A 21459-nucleotide genomic window follows, 5' to 3' on the forward strand; every position below is an offset into this window, starting at 1 on the left:
AAACGCAAGTACAGTCCTGTCCGTGAATTTTTGCAAGTAATGGGAGAGAATCGGGAGGGTAAAACCTACAGAATTAGGGGATTGAGCCCCATACCAGCCCCTGTGAACAAAATCAGCTCTACCCCAGCCAAAACAGACTGGGGGAAGGTGGGATGAATAGGGACTTTAAATACTTAAAATATGATTAAATTCAGAGAGTCTTTTAGCAAGCCTGAATTACATTCATGGCTTGATAGTTCTAGTTCAGTCTTCTGTGTTGCATCATTTGGAAAAACTTTGGCAGAAATTACTCTATTGGTAGTGATGGCAAAATCAGCTGGATTAACTCCAGTGGAGCACTGTTTGGAGGTAGCTTTTCTAAAGGAGAATACTTTCAGACCATCCTCCCTGGGGATATGTACTTACACTTCAGTCTATGTGGAGCTGTTGAGCTGTGTCTGCTGGATTGTGCATGGGCTTACAGCTGGGGAATTCTGTATGTAACTGGCAAAAAGCACAACTGCAGTTCCTTTTTGTCTCTATTGTGGGTATTTTATCACTTCTAAAGATCTTGCTTGTGATAGTGTTTTTCTGTGGCACAAACACTGGTTTCTGATTTATTTATCTGTAGGCAGTCATCCCAAGGTGTGAATCTAGTCCATAGCCACTCATGTTTTTCTAGCAACCCATTTCTTACAGCTGCATACATTTTACTAGTTTGCATGTTGAAATACCAGTTAGAGAAAGCTGTAGAAAAGTTTCTCATATTTATTATAAAGTACTCCAGGAGCCAGGGACACAATAATTTCCAATCATTTCACTGGTATTGGCACATTATTAATTGTTTTAAAGAGTTGATTTACACACCTTTTTTTTTTTTTTAAGGAGCTCAGTAATGACACAAGTGGTCATTGTTCGAAGAGGCTTTCAGACTAAAATCTAGTGAAGAATCCCACTGACCCATTTATTTATCCTTCTGAGACCCCTCTTGATGGCAACACACACAGTGAGTGTATCAAACATTTCTCCCAGTTTTGCATCATTTGCAAACTGCCTGAAGATGCTGTGTCTCATGATATATGTAATTTATAAAGATATATAATAGTTTTTACCGCATTTTCCAGTCATTTTCAATGGCAGCCCTCTGACTGACTTTGTGCTCCTCATCACAACTCTGAATCCACCAGCTCGGAACATTAATTAATTAGTCTCACAGTCCACTTATCTAAGCCCGTATTTCCATCAGTTTGTTGATGCAGTTTTTGCAGGTGACAGTGTCAAAAATCTTACCAAACTCAAGATATACAATATCTACTGCTCTGTTCCTCATCCTACAGAAGACTGTACCAACCCGGTCTTGTAGAAGGTTTTCAGTTTGGCTTAAACGTGATCTCCCTTTCATGCTGACCGCTACAAATAATCTCCGCCAGCTGACTTGACAGCCAGTGTCTGGAACTGATTTTCCAGGATTATTTACTCAACAATCAAGGACTGAGGTTGAAATCCTTCTCACCTTTCTTTAAGACAGGACTGATGTTTACTTTCTCCCAGACATAAGGAACCTTTCCTGGTTGTCACAACCTTTTAACAACAGAGAGGATCGCCTCAAAATTACATGTACCAACTCCTGTACTGTTTGTGGGTACTCCATGGACCCAAGCATGCCATTTGTTTAAGTGCTTCCCAACATGTTCCTCTTCCTTGACCCAGTCCTTTCCATCGATCTCAAGGACATGGCATTGCTGGAAGCTAGTCATACCGGTAGAGACCGGGGCTGAGAGAGTCAGAGGTCACACTTTCACCCTTCAGTGTAGTTTGTGTGCTCAGAGAACATGAACAACCAGCCCTTGCAAATCAAAACTGTTGATCTTGAAGAATGGTAAAAGCATTGGTGTGAGCCAAGAATGATTTCTTGGGGGTTGACCAGCTGTGCTGGCTTTCATTTTAGGCAGATTTTCTGCAGTAGGAGGAACAATCTGTGTGTTAGTGCTGGTCAGGCAGGTAAGCTTTCTTCATCATTTGTCTTTAAGTCCTCTCCCTGCTGCTTAGAAGGTTTAGCTTTGGAAGCCTGTACTAGTTATCAGTTAAGTATTTCTTGCAACTGTTGTTTTTCAGTTAGTGGGAAATGCTAGTGGTTAGAAAATCCTGACTTTATGAAGGACTTACACTTCAATGCTCTGGCAGTAATTTTTTAACTTCTTGCATAAGTAGGAGCGCTATATTAATATTTATTTTTACATATTATTTCAAAATATAAATTTTGAAAATGTTTACTGAATAGAAAAATAAAAACTTGCCTAATTGTAATGCAAGTGGGTTAAGAAGGCATGCTGAAGACACCTTGTCCTTCTGACAGTCCAGGTTATTGCATGTATGGTAAAGGGTCACTTAAAGGGGATTTATGAAAAGGATCCTTAATCCCCCTGTGAGATCACTAACCTTGTTTCTCTCTAAGTAATTACTCCACAAATAATATCTCATTGATTCCTGTGGGATAAAGTCCAAGACAATGGGAGCAATTGTATTTACCATTGTTTAATGGCCCGAACTTTTCACCAGAAGATGGCAGCAGGCTCATGTTAGTCACAAATATTTCTGCTGCTTATTGTTGGATAAACCTGGAGATACTGTGCTAGATACTTGAAACTGAGTAGCTTATCAGAGCTGACACCAAGTAACCTGGCATGGCGAAGTGTTGCATGCCGAGCCTTTTTGTGGGTTTCTGGCTCTGGCTAGCTGCTGGCCTGCAAGTGCTCTGCAAGTCTTGGTCAATGTTTGGTGATGTCCTTTGCTGAATCGCAGTAGAGACCCAAGAGAAGACAATGGGTTACCAGCTAACACCACCCATTTGTCCTCAGAGAATCCTTTAGGCTGGAAAAACCTTAGGAACATCAAGTCCAGCCATTAACTTTTCAAGTCTACCAGCAAACCGTATTCCTAAGTGCCATGTCTACATGGCTTTTAAGTACCTCCAGGAGTGGGCATGCAACCATGTCCCTGGGCAGCATGTTCCAATCTTCAACAGCCCTTTCCATAAGGAGATTCTTCTTAGTATCCATTCTAAACCTCTACTGGTGCAACTTGAGGCCATTTCTTGTCATCCTATCAAGGAGAAAAGACTGACAACCAGGTTGGCTACACCCTCCTTTCAGGTAGCTGTAGAGAGTGACAAGGTAACCCCTGAGCCTCCTCTTCTCCAGGCTAAACAATCCCACCTCCTCGAGCCACTTCTCATAGGACTTGTGCTTTTGGACTTCTCACCAGCTCCATTGTCCTTCTCTGGACACACTCCAGCAATTCAGTGTTTTTCCTGTAGTGAGTGAGAGGCCCAAAAGTGAATACAGTGTGACCTCAGAAGCGATGAACACAGGGAAATGATCCCTTCTTTGGTCCTGCTGGCCACACTATTGCTGATTGTTGAGGGTTAGGTGTCCTCTTTTTTTGATTTTGTTGTTCTGGCCTGCCCGTGGAATTGTCACCCATTAGCTGCAGAGACAACCTAACTGTGGATATTTAGTGGGTGATTGATAAAGGACAAAGAGTGGCCGGGCCCAGGGGGGGAAGGGGGCAGGAAAGGAGGGTGGGGACAGTTTTTGGCTGGCTTTCTTCGGCTTCGGGAAAAAGACATTTTCGTTTTTCCTGGGTCGTGGAGCTGCTGCAGTGGGGAGAAGGGAATTTTCGCCATCACCCGGACGGAGCTGCTGCTTCTTCTCCTTCTCCCCTCTTTGTTGGTGGCCTCTCACCCCCTGCCCTGCCGGGACGTGTGGCAGTGCCAGCCACCGCCGCGGAGCTGCTGATACACCTCATCCACCGGCCCAGGATCTCAGCTCGTCCCTGCTGTTCCAGCCGATTGTTCCTCGGAGCCCTGCAGGAGCACCGGGACTGACTGCCCGAGGGGTTTGTGAAAACAAAGCCTCTCCTCCATCCCGTCTCAGCCGAGAAGGCTGTCCCAGGGTCCCTGGTTCTGTTTTCTTGTTATTGCTGTAGTTATTGTTTGTTTGTTTGCCTGGTTATACTAGTAAAGAACTGTTATTCCTATCCCCAGATCTCTGCCTGAAAGCCCCTTGATTTCAAAATTATAATAATTCGGAGGGAGGGGGTCTACATTCTTTCATCCCAAGGGAAGCTCCTGCTCTCCCTAGCAGACACCTGTCTTCTAGAACCGAGACACGAGACACTGATACAGGCCAGGATGCCATTGGCCTCCTTGGCCACCTGGGCACAGCTGGCTCGTGTTCGGCCGATGTTGACCAGCATCCTCAGGTTCTTTTCCTCGGGCACCTTTCCTGACAGTACTTCCCCAGCCTGCAGCACCACCCTGGGCTGTCGGAACATGTCAGGTGCCCAGAGGGCAGTCCTGCACCACCTGCTCTTAGAGAGCTGAGGCTCAGAGCCCCTGACCAGGGGCTGAATTACAGCAAAACTATGCCATGTGATTAATTAAAAAGTTTTATTTATGGTGGGAATGTTTTAAATCTTATGGTAGGTTGTGGCAGCAACGATTTAAACTTCACTTGACAGCATGTGACAATAGTGATTGTTGAACAGCCTGCAGCAGCCGTGATTCAAACTTCTAAGCAGGGGAAGAAAGGAAGAAGAAGAGAGAGGAAAAGAGAGGTAGAGAAAACAGATCTCTGTCACCACCCAGGGCTCCAGTACTGCCTCTAGTCTCTTTTCTCTGGATGGCAGGTGCACAGATGATGGGTGCATACCCTCACCTGTCTCTATTGCTCTATTTGTAGACTAGTCCTTGCATGCACATTTTGTTATATCTGCATGCCAGTGGAGAAGTACTTCTGATGCAAGAAAGTGAATTTGCTTGTGCCAGGCAGAAAACTCTCTGCCCTGTACCAAAAGATTTGGGCAGTGAAATAGGTTCAGGATGTTGAATGTTGGATGGTAAAGTTGTTTTCTTCTCAATCTTCTTGTGGTTCTGCAAGGTTGTCCTAGAGTTAAGTAACACTGCCCCAGTATCTTAAGTAGCTCTTTTAAAGCAATAGCTGAGAAAAAGCTGGCTATCTGGACATGCTGATGTTTCTTTGCCCAACTGGTGTTTTGCTGTAAACTGTTCTGATGTTACCTCCCCAGCCTGGGCTGAGCTGGTGTCCTGTGTGTTGTCTGGGAAGGCTGTTGTTGCCTCTCTCCTGTGTTTCCTCTACGCACTAGATAGCCTGCTATAATTATTGCCCTTTAAAAGGAGTTACGTCTTCTGCTGTAATTCCACTGTGGAACAGAGATAGCTCTATGTAAAGCCATTACCCTTGCTGGGTGGAAAGAAGGGGAGACCTGGCTTGGCTGTGGTTATCAAGAGCTGCCTCTGTTCCTTTTGCAGTGTCCATGTTTTCAAATGCAAAAGGCTTGTGTGTTTCACCAACTGCTTGCATAATATCCACACTTTATTAGCTGGTGGAGATAAGGGGAAATATTCATTTCTTTGTGTGTCCAGAAAAAGGAGCATATATTTTTCTGGAGCAAAAAAGAAATAATGAAATTATTCTTCCGGGTAATTTCAGGACAGATTACATAGATCAAGAAGTGTTGCCACAGGAACCCAAACCATCTTAAAAGCATGTCAAGAGACATGAGAATATGGATTTGACCTCCACTTACAGACATGATTATAACTTGTACAGTATGTCTCAAGTATCTCCATGCTGCTCCTGGAGGATGAGGAGACATATCCCCAGGGCCAAGATGCATATAAGAACTACTTACAAAGGTAAGCTGCCCTTGCAGCTTTGTTCAAGACTTCACAGGTAGCTTTATTTTTTAAGAAGACAGATTAAAACAGTGTGCAGTTTTTATTCCTTCTGTACATGTATGCTAACAAGCTGTGCAGGAACCATGCAGACAGAAATAGGTAGTTGGTAATACAGTGCTGCGTTAATGGTCGCTAATGCATATAATGTGTTAATGAGATCTCTCTGAATTCACTTCCTTTCCATATCTAACAGGCCTATAGGAATCCTAGGTAGAAGCAGGGCCATGGGAGTTCCTGTATGTTGATCCAACAACAGCATGTTTAGGATGTACTGAACATATTACTGGTATACTGCATAGCTGATCCACACATTCTATGGGTGAGACACATCTAAAATATACAGAATTTCCTAGGTCTGAGCAGTTCATGAAGCATGAGACCCTTTCTGTGTTTCCTGCAGAGGTATTCCGTGAATGTACAAGAGATGTATACAGGAAATATAGACAGACAATGCACTCCAGCTTTACTGCTGGTAAAACAGGTCAATTGTACATCTAACTATGCCCTTGTTTCTCAGTTGCACTAACTTAGTGATTTGTCTTTATGTGAGCTTTTTTCCCTCCTCTTCAGCAGCACAAATTGTCTTCCCTGTGCACTGGGAGAAAACTTTCACTTACACAGTTACAGTAACCCTACTAGTTTTGGTAGTAAGTCGTAAGTGTAGAGTCAGATGATTTTACCTCCATTCTGTTCACCTTTCAGCTAGCTAATGTGGGTAGGTAGATAGATAGTTTCTGTGTGCTTCTGTATTTTACTTTATTATGCTGTGCAAATATAATAGCTTATGACTGGTGCTTATTATTGGCAGATTTGTCCCAATGTCACAGACAATATTTTTATTTGAAGTCAAAATGATAAAATAAATTGCCTTTTACTAGGCATGTGAATGTATCATTAAAATTACCTGTCTGAAATGATTGAAATTTATACTTTATTCTAATTGCTGCTTGTTTGCAGCACAGGAAATGTCCATTTAGAATGACTTGAGTTGTGAAGACTATGACCCACAGATGCAAAATATCCATATCTACACACTTTTGAACACTTTATTTTGCATAGGTAATGTCACCAGATGATATTCATTGGCATATCTTCAGTGAAACAAAAAAAAACGGCTGCTGTGTGCAAGTGGAGGATCTGTCCTTCTGTGTTTAGATATCCTTAACTTCATATCTGAAAGATACGTATATTTTCATCTTTTTTCAGTGTTTAGGTCAGCACCATAAGTGTAACTCCAGACTTCTAATAAAAGGTATCACAGCCACATTTGGTTATAATTTACAGTATTTTCCCAAATACTGCAAATAGAAATCTTTGTCCAAGCCCTCTAAAAGATTGAGTTGTATACTGAATGAATTGTCTTAAAGACCCAGGTTCAACAAAAAGAATTGCAAGCTTTCATTGTGCTATTCTCTAAGCATTGCTAGGTTTTAGTGATCCTTACCATGGCTTAACCCCAGGCAGCAGCCGAGCCCCATGAAACCACCTGCTTGCTCCCCTACAGGGATCAGGGAGAGAATCAGAAGGGTAAAAACTGGAAAACTAATGGGTTGAGATAAAGACAATTTAATAGGGAAAACAAAAGTTGTGCACAAAAGCAAAACAAAGCAAGGAGTTAATTCACTGCTTCCCATGGGCAGGATGGTATCCAGCCATCTCCAGGAGCGCAGAGGTCCATCACAGGTATCAGTGACTTGGGAAGACAAACAACATCGCTCCAAATGCCTGTCCACAATCTTCTTCCCCCCCACTTTATGTACTGAGCATGATGCTATGCGGTCTGGAATGTCCCTTTGGTCACTTTGGGTCACCTCTCCTGGCTGTGTCTCCTCCCAGCCTCTGTACTTCTCCTGGCTGTGTCACCCCCAATTTCCCCACCATCATGGAGTACAAAATGCAGAAAAGGCCTTGGCTGTGTGTAAGCCCTGCAATAACAAAAACATCTCTGCATTATCAACTCTTGTGTTCAGCACAAATACAAAACACAGTCCCATGCCTGCCATTGTGAAGAAAGTTAACTCCACCTCAGCCAACACCAGCACATCTACCCAAGTATGAAATTTTGGAACATTGTATTAAATTAATTATCATAACTGAAATATTGGAACAGCATCTGAAATAGTACTGCTTTGGTATTGTTACTTTTCCTACTGTAATGTCATGTTGTTTCCCACAGAACACATCATATACCAAATGATGCTGTAGGGTTAAGATGATGCTTATGCTTACCACAGTTCATGTCAGATGACTTTGCAACTTTAAGTTTCAAAATTCTCATCTTCAGGCTACACACATGGCTATTTCTACCTATTCCCAGATATGTAATCTAATTGTGCCTAACCCTCCAACAACATATGGTTCATATCCTGCATTCCCTCCTGTACCCCCTAATGTTTTCAAGGTTGTGCAACATGGGAAACTATTAATATCTATGGTTAAGAATTAGAGTTACAATAAAACTGTAACATATTTTATAGGAATAGTAGCACTGCTGGCTTACACTAAGTAAAATAAATTCATAATGCCTATGAGGTCTCCAAATGTGTAGAGCTTATAAATTTTAAAAATTGAAGACAGATGGACTTGCTTATCATATTTTGAATATTTTGCAAGAGCTGTGGTTACATCCAAAATGCGCAGAGTGTTCTCCAAAAAGATGAAGGAAGAACCTGAAAAGTTTTTTGGTAACTCTTGGTTGGTGGCTGAAATGTGAGATCTCTGAACAAACCTCTTCTTAGAGGTGGTCTGAATCTCATTAGCTTCTCACTTTTAAACACCTTATTAATGCATTTCATGTAAAAACATATCTGTATATGTTCTTGCTTCACCCGGTTGGACTGTTTCTCCAGGAAAATGATGTACCCTAGATATGGGCAAAAGGTCAGTATCTCACCAGTGTGGTGGTGCCTGGACATCTCTTACTTCCCAAGGGAAATGGGAGTGCCAAATTTCTGATGGGACTGAAGGGTTCAAATATCCTAATACAAATATTCTAATTGTATCATTTACTCTGTAGTACTTTGACATCTAGACTTCCTTCCTCTGCAGAGTCAGCTGGAAGCTTATTTGCCTCATGATTCTTAGTATGGTTTGAAAAGAAGGAAAATTAAAAAAAAGAAAATAAAAACACCCCTTGGGTTAGCTCCAAGGCTATTTAATTTTAATTTCCTACTAGTAACCATAATGGTTTCTAGGGAAAGTTGCACAAAATTACTAGAAAGGGGAAAAAGCTATGGCATTCTGGCCACAGCACTGGTCAGAGAGTTAGGCAGCTTTGAGATAGATTCCTAGTGTGACAGCACAAATCTTTTCAGATTACAGGGCCTCATTTATTTCCCTGATATCCTGTCAAGAAAGGAACATTTGCACATCCCTAAAATACCATATAAAATGTTTTCTTAGTCATAAATTTGGATAGCAAATATTTCTGGAATATGGGCTATTTCTGCAAGATAATTCAGTGTTTTACATTCGTGCAGGCTTGTTCTACAAATTCCAGCACATTTTTTCTAACAAGGAAGAATTGGGACAGAGTTGCAAGTTCTTTCTCAGTTTCTGTTTGTTCTGACAGCAGGAGCACCATGAAGAGCAAAGCCAAGGGCTGAGGAGATGTCACACAGCACAGCTTGCTAACACCAACATGAGCTGCAAGCCTCTGAACTTGGCAAACCATAGGCAGCATCCCAGATGTTCAGCACTGCAGCTTAGCCTTTAGAGTGGAACGGTGGACATCTCATTCTCCTTGTCCTAGAAATGCTAGAGATGCTGTGTGAGACATCTGAAAACAACTTTCTGCAGACACAGGCATACTCTGTGCTTGGAGCCAGCCACAATCCAGCAGCAGGAAGGTGTTTGAAGTAGGTTGAAGACACTGTCTTGATGCTACACATCCATGATTCCTGGTTTATTGAGCAGGAAGATGGCACCCTCTCAGTTACCTGCAGAAAATGTCTCTGTGAGACTGAGAATACTGTTTAATCTTCCCTCATGGTATTTCACCATCTCTGTAGGCATGAGTGGGTCACAGGCCTATTTGATTCAACTTTCTGTGTAGATGCAGAGTATTTCCAGGGCTTAACACACTAGTGTATAATGTATTCTACAGCTGCTCTTTGAATAACATTTGTGAAACACTACATCATAAACAAATATTTATTGAAGTAGAAAATGTAATAATCATAATATGATATATGGCTAAACTCATCAAAGAATTTCAGTTGAACATTTCAATGATTCCTCTTTCATTTCAGATGACTGTGTGTTACAGAGTGAACCGAAGACAAAGCAGATCAGACCAAACAATAGGTTTGGCCCATAAAAAGAGAAATTTTACCATGGAACCATTGTCCAGAATGACTGTTTCTACAGGGGACCGGTTGCCATTCAAAGCTTCAAATCTCTGAATATAGAAAAGCAGGGCTCCCTTTGAGTACATAACCAATCACAGTGTGAATTACGGATGGGCAGAGTCCAGTAAGATGAAGTTTAGTAAGTCCAAGTGCCGAGTCCTGAATTTTGGTCACAATAACCCCCTGCAGTGCTACAGGCTGGGTTCAGTGTGGCCGGACAATGCTCAGGTAGAAAGGGACCTGGGGGTACTGATAACAGCCGGCTGAACATGAGCCAGCAGTGTGCCCTGGTGGCCAAGAAGGCCAGCAGCATCCTTGCCTGGGTCAGGAATATTGTGGCCAGCAGGAGCAGGGAGGTCATTCTTCCCCTGTTCTTGGCACTGGTGAGGCCACACCTGGAGTGCTGTGTCCAGTTCTGGACTCTCAGTTCAGGAAGATGTTGAGACACTTGAGCACATCCAGAGGAGGCAACGAGGCTGGTGAGGGGTTTGGAACACAAACCCTGTGAGGAATGGCTGAGGGAGCTGGGGTTGTTTAACCTGGAGAAAAGGAGACTCAGAGGTGACCTTATCCCTCTCTACAACTCCCTGAAAGGTGGGTGTAGTCAGGTGGGGCAGTCTCTTTCTCCAAGCAGCAACTGACAGAACAAGAGGACACAGCCTTAAGCTGTGCCAAGGGAAATACAGGTTGGATGTTAGGAACAAATTTTTTTTATGGAAAGAGTGATAAAGTACTGGAATGGTCTGCCCAGGGAGGTGGTGGAGTCACCACATCCCTGGATGTGTTTAAAAAAAGACTGGATGTAGCACTTTGTGCCATGGTTTAGTTGAGGTGTTAGGGCTGGGTTGGACTGGATGATCTTGAAGGTCTTTTCCAATGCTGAGATTTTGTGATGTGCCACCTCCTATGGTGAAACATTATGTGCATGAAATTCAGAAATACAAGGTCAATTATATTTTGTCTGATGGCCTCACTATGCGCAAAATTTTCTTACTGGAGTGGGCGGGTCAGCCAACCAAGCTTCCAAAACCATACCAGATAAAGCTAGTCCCTGTCTTCTTTTCTCCACTACAACTGAATTTCAGGAAAAACACAAAGCTTGACTACAGCCCCCTGTATCCACCAGAAAACCTGATGTATATCTTCTTCCTCTGGAGAAAATGGACCTTCACACCACTACTTGGACACATTGGAAGCACCCAAATGAAAAGCCAGCCAAGATGTGTCAATCTTTGGCACAGCCTAATAAAGCTCTTCTATAGTGAGGGAAGACTATAAGCCTTGGCTATGAAATAGACTAAAACCTATCACTCACGCTCCAGACTTTCCTAGCAAAATCAATAGATTTCTTGACTATGTTTTGGACCCATCATGGGCCTCCTTTGCTCACAGTTAGGTAAACCTACAAACCTGTCTGGTCAGGCCCAAAGCATCACACTCTCTTAGATGCTAAAACAACCTACATTACCAGTTACACCAAAGGGCATTGTTAGAGGCCTGACCCCTTACAAAGACCCACTCCTCTTACATCTTTGAGAAAACTGATGCTGACTGCTTGATTTTGCTTGTAACCTTCATTTAAACCAGTTGCTGGTTTCATATTTGGAGAACTCTTAAAATAAACTTAATTCCCTGGCACTGACTTTTTCTGGTTAATTTGTAAAAGTGAAAAACATATAATCCAGGGAAAAGACATATTGATTTTTGTTTCTCTGTCTTGTTTTTAGTTTTTCCCACCTAACTCTTGCTTATTATTTGAGAGATGTTCTCCTCCTGAGACAGTAATAAAAAGATCTCTTAGTGATGAACTTTGTTATTGAGGTAAAGGGGGTTCAGCTATGTCCATAAAAACAGTCGTAAAACAGGTGAATTGCATGATGTGAAGTCATATGTAAAAGTCATTGCTGGATAACAAAGTCTGAGATCCAGTCTTTTTCAGTATTCCTATCAAAGACACATACAAAAGATACAATTACTGGATAAATATTATTGGATATTGCACCTTCGTAAATTGTGTCACTGCTGCCCAGAACTAGTCTTTCAAATGGGAGGTTTTTGTGCCAAAGATACCATAGGCTGACACCTTGTAAGAGAAGGTTTTCAGTAAAAGCTCTTCACTTCAGGGTTCTGGATGGGTCCCAGAAACATCAAAGAACTGAAATTGTCACATGTTGCTCCAGCTCAGCCAGAAGCTAGAGTTGCATTATGTTTTGAATATGGCCAGTATTAAGCTTCTGACCTGAACTGTTCATTTCTTTGTCCAAAGTGCTTTCTGTAGGCTTATGAGTGTTCTATTAGCACTATGAAACTTTCTGACTAAAGCATATTCTACTTTCCTAAATCCTCCTCTCCGTTACTCATGGCTGTTTCCTGAGTATTTAGCTCAAGTGCTAGCTAAAGCTGTTATGCGTTAGCTCTGTTATGCTAAACGCTTGATGATTCTTGTGGGTCCCTTCCAACTCAGGATATCCTATTTATATTTGATTCTATGATTCTGTGAAAGGCTTGTGGCAGACCGTCAAAGCAGCATTTAAAGGGAAAGATAATTTTCTGTGTAAAGATATTTTAAAACTTTGGAAAAGCTTTGAAACCTGTTGGGATAGAAATTCTTCCTAAGTGCTGGCAAGTTAAAGCAAAACACATTCTATCTGAAAACATGAATGCCTAACCCTGATGGTGGGAAGCCACTGGAACAATACCTTAGGGGCACAGTGGTTCTACTTCACTTGAAGTCCTTGAATCAGTCCTAGAAGCCTTTTCTAAACATATGTCCTAGTTAAATGAAAAGTTACGTTCCTTGCAGCAGGAACAACTAGACAAATCTCTACAGATTAAACAGTACAAGAGGGCCAAACTATGCAGTCATTGATGACTTCACACAGCCTACAGAAATTCAGTAATCTGTGAAATATTCACTCACCTGTGGTGAGGTATTGACTGAGAGTATGTTTGGCCTTTTTTTTAAGCTCTTCCTATTTTACCAGCCAGTTTTCTTGAATCTTCATTTCTTTAAAAATGAATTTCTGCAAGAAAATACTTTTTCTTCCCCATCTTTTTTATCTATTTATTTTCCTGATTTTATTTATCAACCTGTAATTCTGCCAATTCTGAAATAGAATTTATATTGAAAAACAGCTGAGGCTGGAGAAAAGATTGCTCTTTTTGCATAAAAGCTCTTCAACTGTTCTTTCAACTCTTTGATATGAGACTGGCAGGGAACACTGAGCAAGGAGAGTCTAGTGTGTAAGTTTATTTACAGGTTTGTGCGGGTCTTTTTTGCATTTGCAATGCAATATGCCACTTAGCACTAGTAATTGCTGGGTTTTGAACATTAACAACTGGAATCTTGATTTTCCATTCAGTGGACCAGCTCACACCAGCATCAAGCAGACATGACTGGTTTTAAATCCAACACATTCAGAGCACAAGACACAGGCTTGGGGTTTTTTTTCCTGTTTGCACCCCTATATGTTAAAAATGTATTAAAATCAATACATGATAACACTAAAGAACAAAGAAAATTCTGTTTTGTGACTTAAGGTGTGGTTCCACAGAAATTAAGGCTGATTAAAGCTTGGGCTGCTACAGTTTCACATTTTGTCCTACAGCTGCATGGTTTCCCATTCTCCCTCTTTTGGTAAAAACATGAATGCATGATGAGCTAAATCAGAAGGCTTACCTGGCTGGATGCACATTAGTGTTTTAGTAAGATTAAAACCCATTTATTTAATTTCCCCAAATGAGTGCATAACACAGACCTGCAATTATCAGCTTAGGTGCAGTGAAGAATCACATGGCTCACGTAGCCCAGACTTGGCAGTATTCCCTTTGCTTAGTAGTGTATTTAATGTAAAGCAACACCTTCTGTGACTAAAGTTTAATTCTGTTTGGATTAGGCAGTGTCATTAGAAAAATCAGCATAAGAGAAATATAGATAACGATATAATTATAATTTGGTATAGAATTGAGGTGTTTAATGCAGAAAATAAAGTTGGGTTGCTCTACAGTACACAGGATTTGGTTACTGTTTTCATGCAGAATGACTTAATGAAAATAGATGAGGAGCAGTTATTTTTATCTGATGTTCAGGCCAATTAAATTTAGTTTTTTCTTAGAATCATCATGTTATAAGTATTTATAGTGTTATGATTGTAATTGTTAGTCTGTTGGTATGATCTTGTTCTCCCCTATTAACTGTGTTGGTTTTGACCCCGGTTGTCAATTATGTAAACCCCTCCCCTTATTCTCGAACCTTCCCTGCCCATCACCCCGGCCTGCCCTAATCCCCTATCCATCATTGTAAACCCGACCCTTTCTTCCAGAACCTTCCATGCTCCTCACCCCTAGTTCGGTTCGCAATTGGTTCCCTAGTTGCCGTCCCGCCCATGACATGTCCCTGTTGGTTCCCAGTAGTGTAACCGCCTCCCCTCACTCCTCCTCCCCTGATCCCTCATTGGACCCTGAGTTGTACCCTTCCCTGGGGATCGAGCGGTATATAACCTTGCGCACAGCTGTGTTAGGGGCTCTCCTTCCTCGTCGAGTTGTGAGTTGCAGGGATTCAGGCTAGCCTGTCTTCCTACTCCTGTTGGTATTTTTGTCATCGAATAAAGGTTTGGCTACTTCTTTTAACATCCAGAAGAGTCCAGACCCTTGTTTTTGACAATCACGTTCTCAGAGACATCCCGAGAAAGATCTTAAAATGTCACTGAATTGCAGTAAGGCTTGTGTATTTGCTTTTGAAGTTATGTAGTGTGGAAGTGCGGAAGTGCAGAAGGAAGTGCAGGAGGGAGGGAAGGAGGGAGGGACAGAGGGAGGAAGGCAGGCAGGAAGGAAGGAAGGAGGGAAGGAGGGAAGGAAGGAAAACTGGCTTTCCCTTGGTTTGGATTGGGTTAGGGAACACCTAGGCAAATCTGACAAGGGTCCTGACAAGATGCATCTAGAAACACAGATAGCCCTAGCAGACACCATAGCTGGTTGCTTATGGTCATCTTTGAAACATTATGGAGGATCAGGAAAGGTGCCTGAGGACTAGAAAAAAGCAAATGTCACCCAGTCTTCACAAAGGACAAGAAGGAGGACTCATGGGACTACCAGCCAGTCCAACTCACCTCAGTCCCTGGACAGGTGATAGAGCACCCCATTCTGGGGGCCATCTCTATCCACATGGATGACAAGAAGGAGATCAGCATGGATTCAGCAAAGGGACATCATGAGTGGCCAATCTGATTGCTTTCCACAGTGAAACAAGTGCTTGGATAGACAGATGAGGGGAGAAAAGAGGATATTGTTCTACCTGGACTTCAGCAAGGCTTTTGACACTGCCTCCTACAAGAACCTCATAGGCAAACTGAGGCAGTGTGGCCTGGATGAGGGGACAGTGAGGTGGACTGAGAAATGTCTGAATGGCAGATCCCAGAGGATTGTTCTCAGTGGCACAGGGTCTGGCTGGAGGCCTGTCACAAGTGGTGACCCCCAGATTCAACAGTGGGGCTGGTATTGTTTAACTTCTCCATCAGTGACCTGGATGAAGGGGAGGTGCCTCCTCAGCAAGTTCATTGATGGCACAGAGCTGGGAGCAGTGGCTGATACCCCAGGGCCGTGCAGCCCTTCAGAAGGGCCTGGGCAGGGTGGGGAGATGGGCAGAGAAGAACTGTCTGAAATTCAACAAAGGCAAGCGCAGGGTCCTGCACTTGGGGAGGAACAACCCCAGGTACCAGCACAGGCTGGGGGCTGATCTGCTGGAAAGCAGCTCTGAGGAGAAGGACCTGGGGGTCCTGGTGACAGCAAGCCATGAGCCAGCAGCGTGTCCTGGTGGCCAAGAAGGTCAAAGGTGTCCTGGGATGCATTGGGAAGAGCATTGTCAGCAGGCTGGGGGAGGTGATCCTGCCCCTCTACTCAGCCCTGGTGAGGCACATCTGGAGTGCTGTGGCCAGTTCTGGGCTCCTCAGGACCAGAGAGGCACAGAGCTGCTGGAGCTGGTCCAGCAGAAGGCTAGAAGGATGATGAGAGGACTAAGGAACATCTCTCTTGAGAGGAAAGCCAGACAGCTGGGCCTGCTCAGCCTCAAGCAGAGATGACTGAGAGGAGACCTCATCAATGGCTGTGAGTATCTGAAGGGAGGATGTCAGTGGATGGATCCAGGCTCTGCTCAGTTGTGCCAAGTGATGACAAGTTGTGACAAAAAGCAATGGGCACAAACTGACACACAGGAAGCTCCACCTGAAAATGAGGAAGAGATCCCTTACTGTGCAGTGACTGAGCACTGGAACAGATCAAACAGAGAGGGTGTGGAGTCTCACTCACTGGGGATATTCAAGAACTGTTTGGACAGTTGGCAATCCTGTGCCATGTGCTCTGGGATGACCCTGTCTGAGCAGGGAGGTTGGACCAGATGACCCCCTGTGGTCCCTTCCAACCTGACCCATTCTATGACTGTGATTCTGTGACCTTGCACGCATGATGCAGCACAAGACAACACTTCTTACTCAAGTGAACAAAGGTGTGGAAAGAAGGAAATAGCTGTAGTTAACATCCTACTTTTGAAGAATGGATAATGGCATCAATACCTAAACATTGGCTGACATACAAAACCTACCATCAAAAAGTGTTTCAAAACCCAAAATGAAAGGATGAAACAAAGGGACTTTGTCCTTGGCAGGGTTGAAAAAGGCATCCAGGGTACTTATACCATGAAGAATGCAAAAAAGAACAAGGAGGATTGTGCTAATCAAGTAATGGATGAAAAACATCACTGTCAAAGCCAGTTACTACACTGGAACTGATCACTGAAGCTGTTGTCAATGACAAACGTGACCTAGGCACAGGAAGTTTCATGTATGTACACTGTTGAGGCTGTTTAGAGGGATAATTTGTACCTGCATCCCTGAAAATACAGAAGAGGTGTACTCACCAGCACTACTGATTTCCAGGCAAAGCACCATCTCTTTGGCAAGTCTTAAGCACAAAAGCTGATTTAAGGAGACATGTGCAAACTAAATTTTAGAAGTGTAGTAACTTAACAGAAGGTTATGAATGTTTTCTTAGCCAGGAGGAAGGCAGCATTACAGGTCCTCACTGGGAAAAAGCTGAGCAAAATTATTTAATTCATCTGTTCTCAGTGGGAAACAAAATGAAACAACCCCAGAAGAAAGTTACCTGTAATAATGGGGGAGATAAATAATCAATTCAGTTTTGATTTGTATTATATCAGCATTTCAACCACCTGTGTCTGCAACGACTTCTAATCCTGGTGCCTTACACCCACAGGAGGCATTTCACCTGGAGAAGATTTGTAGTTGGCAATAGGTGAGAGGTCAAAAAAGTCAATAAATTATGTACTTATGTTCTAGAAATATGAACCAGCAGCAAATTTGTGAAAACTTCACCACCACAAGTTCTGAAAAAAGCTTCATCCAACACCATAGATTACTAAGGAGAGTCAATTGTCAGCACAAGTGTTTCAGGACTATGAAGGAAGTGTTGAAAGATAAGTGGTATGCTTTAGCAAGAACTGAGTGTATTCATGTCACAGAGGGAAGCAATATAGATCCTGGGCATGGTATTCAGGAGACAGGAAGCAGCTGAATTTAATGTGTGAAAAAGCAAACCTTTTCTTTGGAAGACATAAGAAAGATCTTTCCTGAGGCATGGAAATGATCTTCCTGAGGGATCTGTATTATCTCAGTTGGAAAGAGGCATTTGGGCAGAGAACTGAGTTCACAGGGATGGGAAACTTCCATAATGAATATTCTGAACAGAGTTTACTTTTGGCTGATCCCTCTAAAAATCACTCTTCTCCCTTCTCTAGTAGTGTCTCTCTGCCTGCTTCCCACTTTGGAAGCAGTGGTTTGTTGACCTGTGCCCTTCTTCTTGTCTTCTGGGGAAATACTGCTTTGGGGCAATGATTTTCACTTCTCCATCTGGCTGCATGTCTGTCCCAAAGAGGTTTTGGCTGCATTCAGAAGAGAAGGAATGGAGTGGCTCTAAAAAAGACAATGCTGCATTCATCTCTGTGTTCCCTATTTTTCACTAGGCTCACTAGTTCTGTGCTTGCTGGTGTGAACTGTCCCCAGACTGGTAATAGGGCTCATGTGGCCCTGCCAAACACCATTACACGGGCTCAAGCATACTACTTTGTTGGGCAAGCAGGCTCTGCTTTGCTCTCTGCTTTAAAAAAAAAAGAAAAAAGAAAAAAAGTGCTGTCAGATCCTCCCTGCACAGCTGGATTTGATTTTCTGTTATTTGTATGTAGTGGGTTAACAGTGAGATTTTTCTTTTCTTGGTAATTAAATCACTAGGTTGCATGCTATTACTTGAAAACTGACTCCATGAGTGTTTCAGAAGGTGAAGTGTTTTAACAAGCATCCACCAACATTATTGGCCATTTATTCAAACCAATAATTAATGCTTAAAAAAACCAAACCAACCAGAATGTTGAAAAGGGTGGGGCGAAGTCTGCATACAGCCCAAAATAAACTATTCCTCAGTCCAACCATTAAGCCCTTCCTTAAGAGAAAAGAAATCCGCCCTGGCTCCTCACTTGGAGAGCAAGCTGTTCATGGTCAGTTTGGTGTGATCCTTCTGGTTCATTATTGTGCTTTCCCACTGTCTCTAGGGAGTTTGTATACAAACCATGCAAAATCTTGAAGCAGAAGACTACTTTATAGTATTAAAGGGTGTAGTAGTAGTAGTAGTAGTAGTAGCAGTAGTTGTAGTAGTAGTAGTAGTGAGTGGTATTCCATGCCCATGTCATCCTAAGCATGTGAGGATAACTACATGCTTACTGTGGAATTGCTCACATCCTGCCACTGCTTTAAAAAAAGAATATATGTAACCAGAGTGCAATCCCCTGGTGTCCCTTTCCCTTCCAGCTGCACAAAACAACATTCTTTTGTTTATAGCTAAACAAACATAAAGCCTTTCTTTACAAAGGCTTTAAAGGCTAGACAAAATTCTTGCTTTTCTCTTTTTTCCCTCTCCTGAGGGGTAAGCAGTGTGTTAGCAGGAATGATAGAGAAGTGCAACCCAAACTTGCTCTACTTGCAAAGAGGAGTCTCCTCCTCAGTCTCTGTTCAACTGAGACCTCACCTGATGCTGTCCTGCCTGCTGTGCTGCACCCCTCCTAAAATCTTATGGATTTAGCCAAAAATAGCCTGGTCTGTCAACTGATACCCTTGAGTATTTGTGTGTCTGGGCAAGTGTGGAGGCACCCAGTGAGACAAGAATGACGCCTCTGGTGAAGGAACAAGTATTGTACTTCAGTGAAAAAGCAGGTGAAAATAGAAATAAGTATTTCAAATGGAAAAAGAGGTGTTCATATGTGTCTTTTCCCTTTATAAATCTGGATAACTTAGGTTGCAGTTACTAAAATGCCTTAGTGAAAAATTTATATTAAAAATATTAAAATGACTATATATATGACCAGATTTTAGATTTGAATCTGACTGACTGGAGAGGAGATGTTTGCTGGAGATGATGAAAACCAGTAGGTGAAATAATGATCACCCAATATGCTTTTGGTGTGAGAGACATCTAAGATCAGTTGAAGAAGATCTGATTTTCCCCTCCTTCAATTTTGTGCTAACTCAAGTATTTGATAGGTCTTTTTGTTTACTTTATGCAAAACTGAACAGTTCATACATAACACTATTGATAAATATATATATATATATATACCTTTTAAAAAGAGGATGAAGGGAATGGTTAAATCAATGATCCCCAAGCTGTGGTTTGCAGTTAATATGTACAGCCATGGTTAGCATTAGCAGTTCTGAGCTTCACATCTGCATACACTGTTGGGAGCAAATTTGGCATCCAAATGACTTTGAAAGCACCTTTGTTAAAAGTTAGGTAACTGAATGAATGAAGCTTATTTACTCAACAACTAGCTGAAATGATCAGGCACTTGCTGAAAGCAGACATTAAAAACTTTTGAGGAATTTTATGGTTCTGAAAACCTGGAAAAGACTAAGCTTTCGGTTGACCTTGAAACACCCATGGAAGTGATTTCTTTGAGAGAAGCTGCTGGGAGTTTCTTCTCTGATTGAGATCAGGCCAATAGCTGGCCAATTCTGAGAACTGACAGCATTTTTCACCACTGAAAAGTAAGATCACCTTTGTGAATACCACATTTAAAAACCCAAGCCGGGGAACTTCTCTCCCTCTCTCTCTCTCTCTTTCTGGCCTTGAAAGGCAGCAGAGCTCTGGTGAGGCTGGCCCCGCTGCCCCGGGGCCTGTGCGGCCTGAGGGGGGCTGAGCCAGAGCCCAGTGGCTCCCGGGTGGGGGATGGAGACTGCGGGGCTTCCTCTGGCCCTAGGCTGGGACAGGCTCTGCTGGGAAGCACTCTGGGTCCCGTTCCAGCAGGGTGGCCAAAGCTCTTCCCAGGGGGACCCTGGTCCCAGGCTGGGCCGAGCCACGGCTGCTGACACTCCAATCCCCCTGGCTCTCAGAGACGGCTCCAGCCTGACTATGGGAGGACAGTCCACTCCAGGCTGAGGCACCAGCACGGCCTGAAATCCACCGTGACTGCCTGTGTGGCCTGGGAAAGATTTAACCCTTTCACTACACAAATGAGACCTGCAGACCTTGTCCCTGTCTCCATGGAAAGAAAAATATGGAGTGACACATAGAGAGACAACATGAAACATCAAGGTCAGTAAAAGAAGGAGTCAAGCCTCAGATGGAAGGAGAATGAGGAGATGCTCTAAAAAGCTGAAATATTCTTTTGGTAGGACCATGGAGATGGACAATAATGTTCTGAAAATAACTCCTTTAATTCGTAAAAGAGTACTAGGGGAATGAAGTATTCAAGCTGTAGATCTGAGCAGAGGTATCCATCGATGAAGCTAAGCAGATGTTGGAGTAGCTGTGATCCCATGAGACACTTGAACACAGAGAGAGATGAAAGTGGTGAAGACCCTTTGGCCCAGGGAGAGAAGAAGAAAACCTCTGTTCCCAGAGATGATCCCAGATTGAGAGAACCTTTGCCTTTGGAACTCATCCTTAAAATAATACCCCATGAGTTCATGGCCCATGAACACACCTCTGAGTGCTGTGAAAATGGGAGAGCATGATGGCAGAATTTCTGCCAGGGCAGCTGCCATTCATAGAAATGAAAAGCCACAAGAGAACTGTTTCTTGTGGAGAACTCTCTATGGAATGACAAGAGAAAACTCCTTTCCCTACAAAGACTGATGAAAAGACTATTATACAGTTGGCACTGCTTTAACATCCCAGGATTTGTCTCTATGTTGTCAGTTGGGAAAGGAAAAAAGTTGAGTGGGGGAGGAAAGGTTTCTGGAGGTTTTATTCTGGTTTCTTATTCTTGTAGTCCTGTTAATAAAGTTTCTTTACTCCATTTAAGTTTTAAGC

General features: G+C 42.8%; 2 protein-coding genes across 3 annotated transcripts in view; both read left to right on the forward strand.

Moving 5' to 3' along the window:
- HAUS6 (HAUS augmin like complex subunit 6) overlaps positions 1 to 5575 on the forward strand; it is a 28623-nt gene extending 23048 nt beyond the window's left edge. The window contains exon 18 of one of the 2 annotated variants that reach the window (XM_014252333.2): positions 5493 to 5575. The gene's annotated coding sequence lies outside the window, so the exon portion shown is untranslated. Of the gene's footprint in view, positions 1 to 864; positions 3577 to 5492 lie in introns of those variants that run through there. The other variant, XM_014252332.2, reaches the window with a different exon arrangement.
- SAXO1 (stabilizer of axonemal microtubules 1) lies at positions 2934 to 11716 on the forward strand. Its single transcript, XM_088054636.1, is given in 10 exon segments — positions 2934 to 3109; positions 5493 to 5698; positions 9991 to 10147; positions 10149 to 10301; positions 10956 to 11140; positions 11143 to 11337; positions 11340 to 11409; positions 11411 to 11563; positions 11565 to 11607; positions 11609 to 11716. Coding segments are annotated over 10 exon segments (1401 nt in total). The 3' UTR covers positions 11672 to 11716.
- Positions 11717 to 21459: the final 9743 nt, after the last annotated feature.

Source organism: Pseudopodoces humilis, chromosome 4 (genome assembly GCF_049639895.1).
Source record: "Pseudopodoces humilis isolate 2021_Gansu_Grassland_sample_001 chromosome 4, ASM4963989v1, whole genome shotgun sequence".
NCBI lineage: Eukaryota > Metazoa > Chordata > Aves > Passeriformes > Paridae > Pseudopodoces > Pseudopodoces humilis.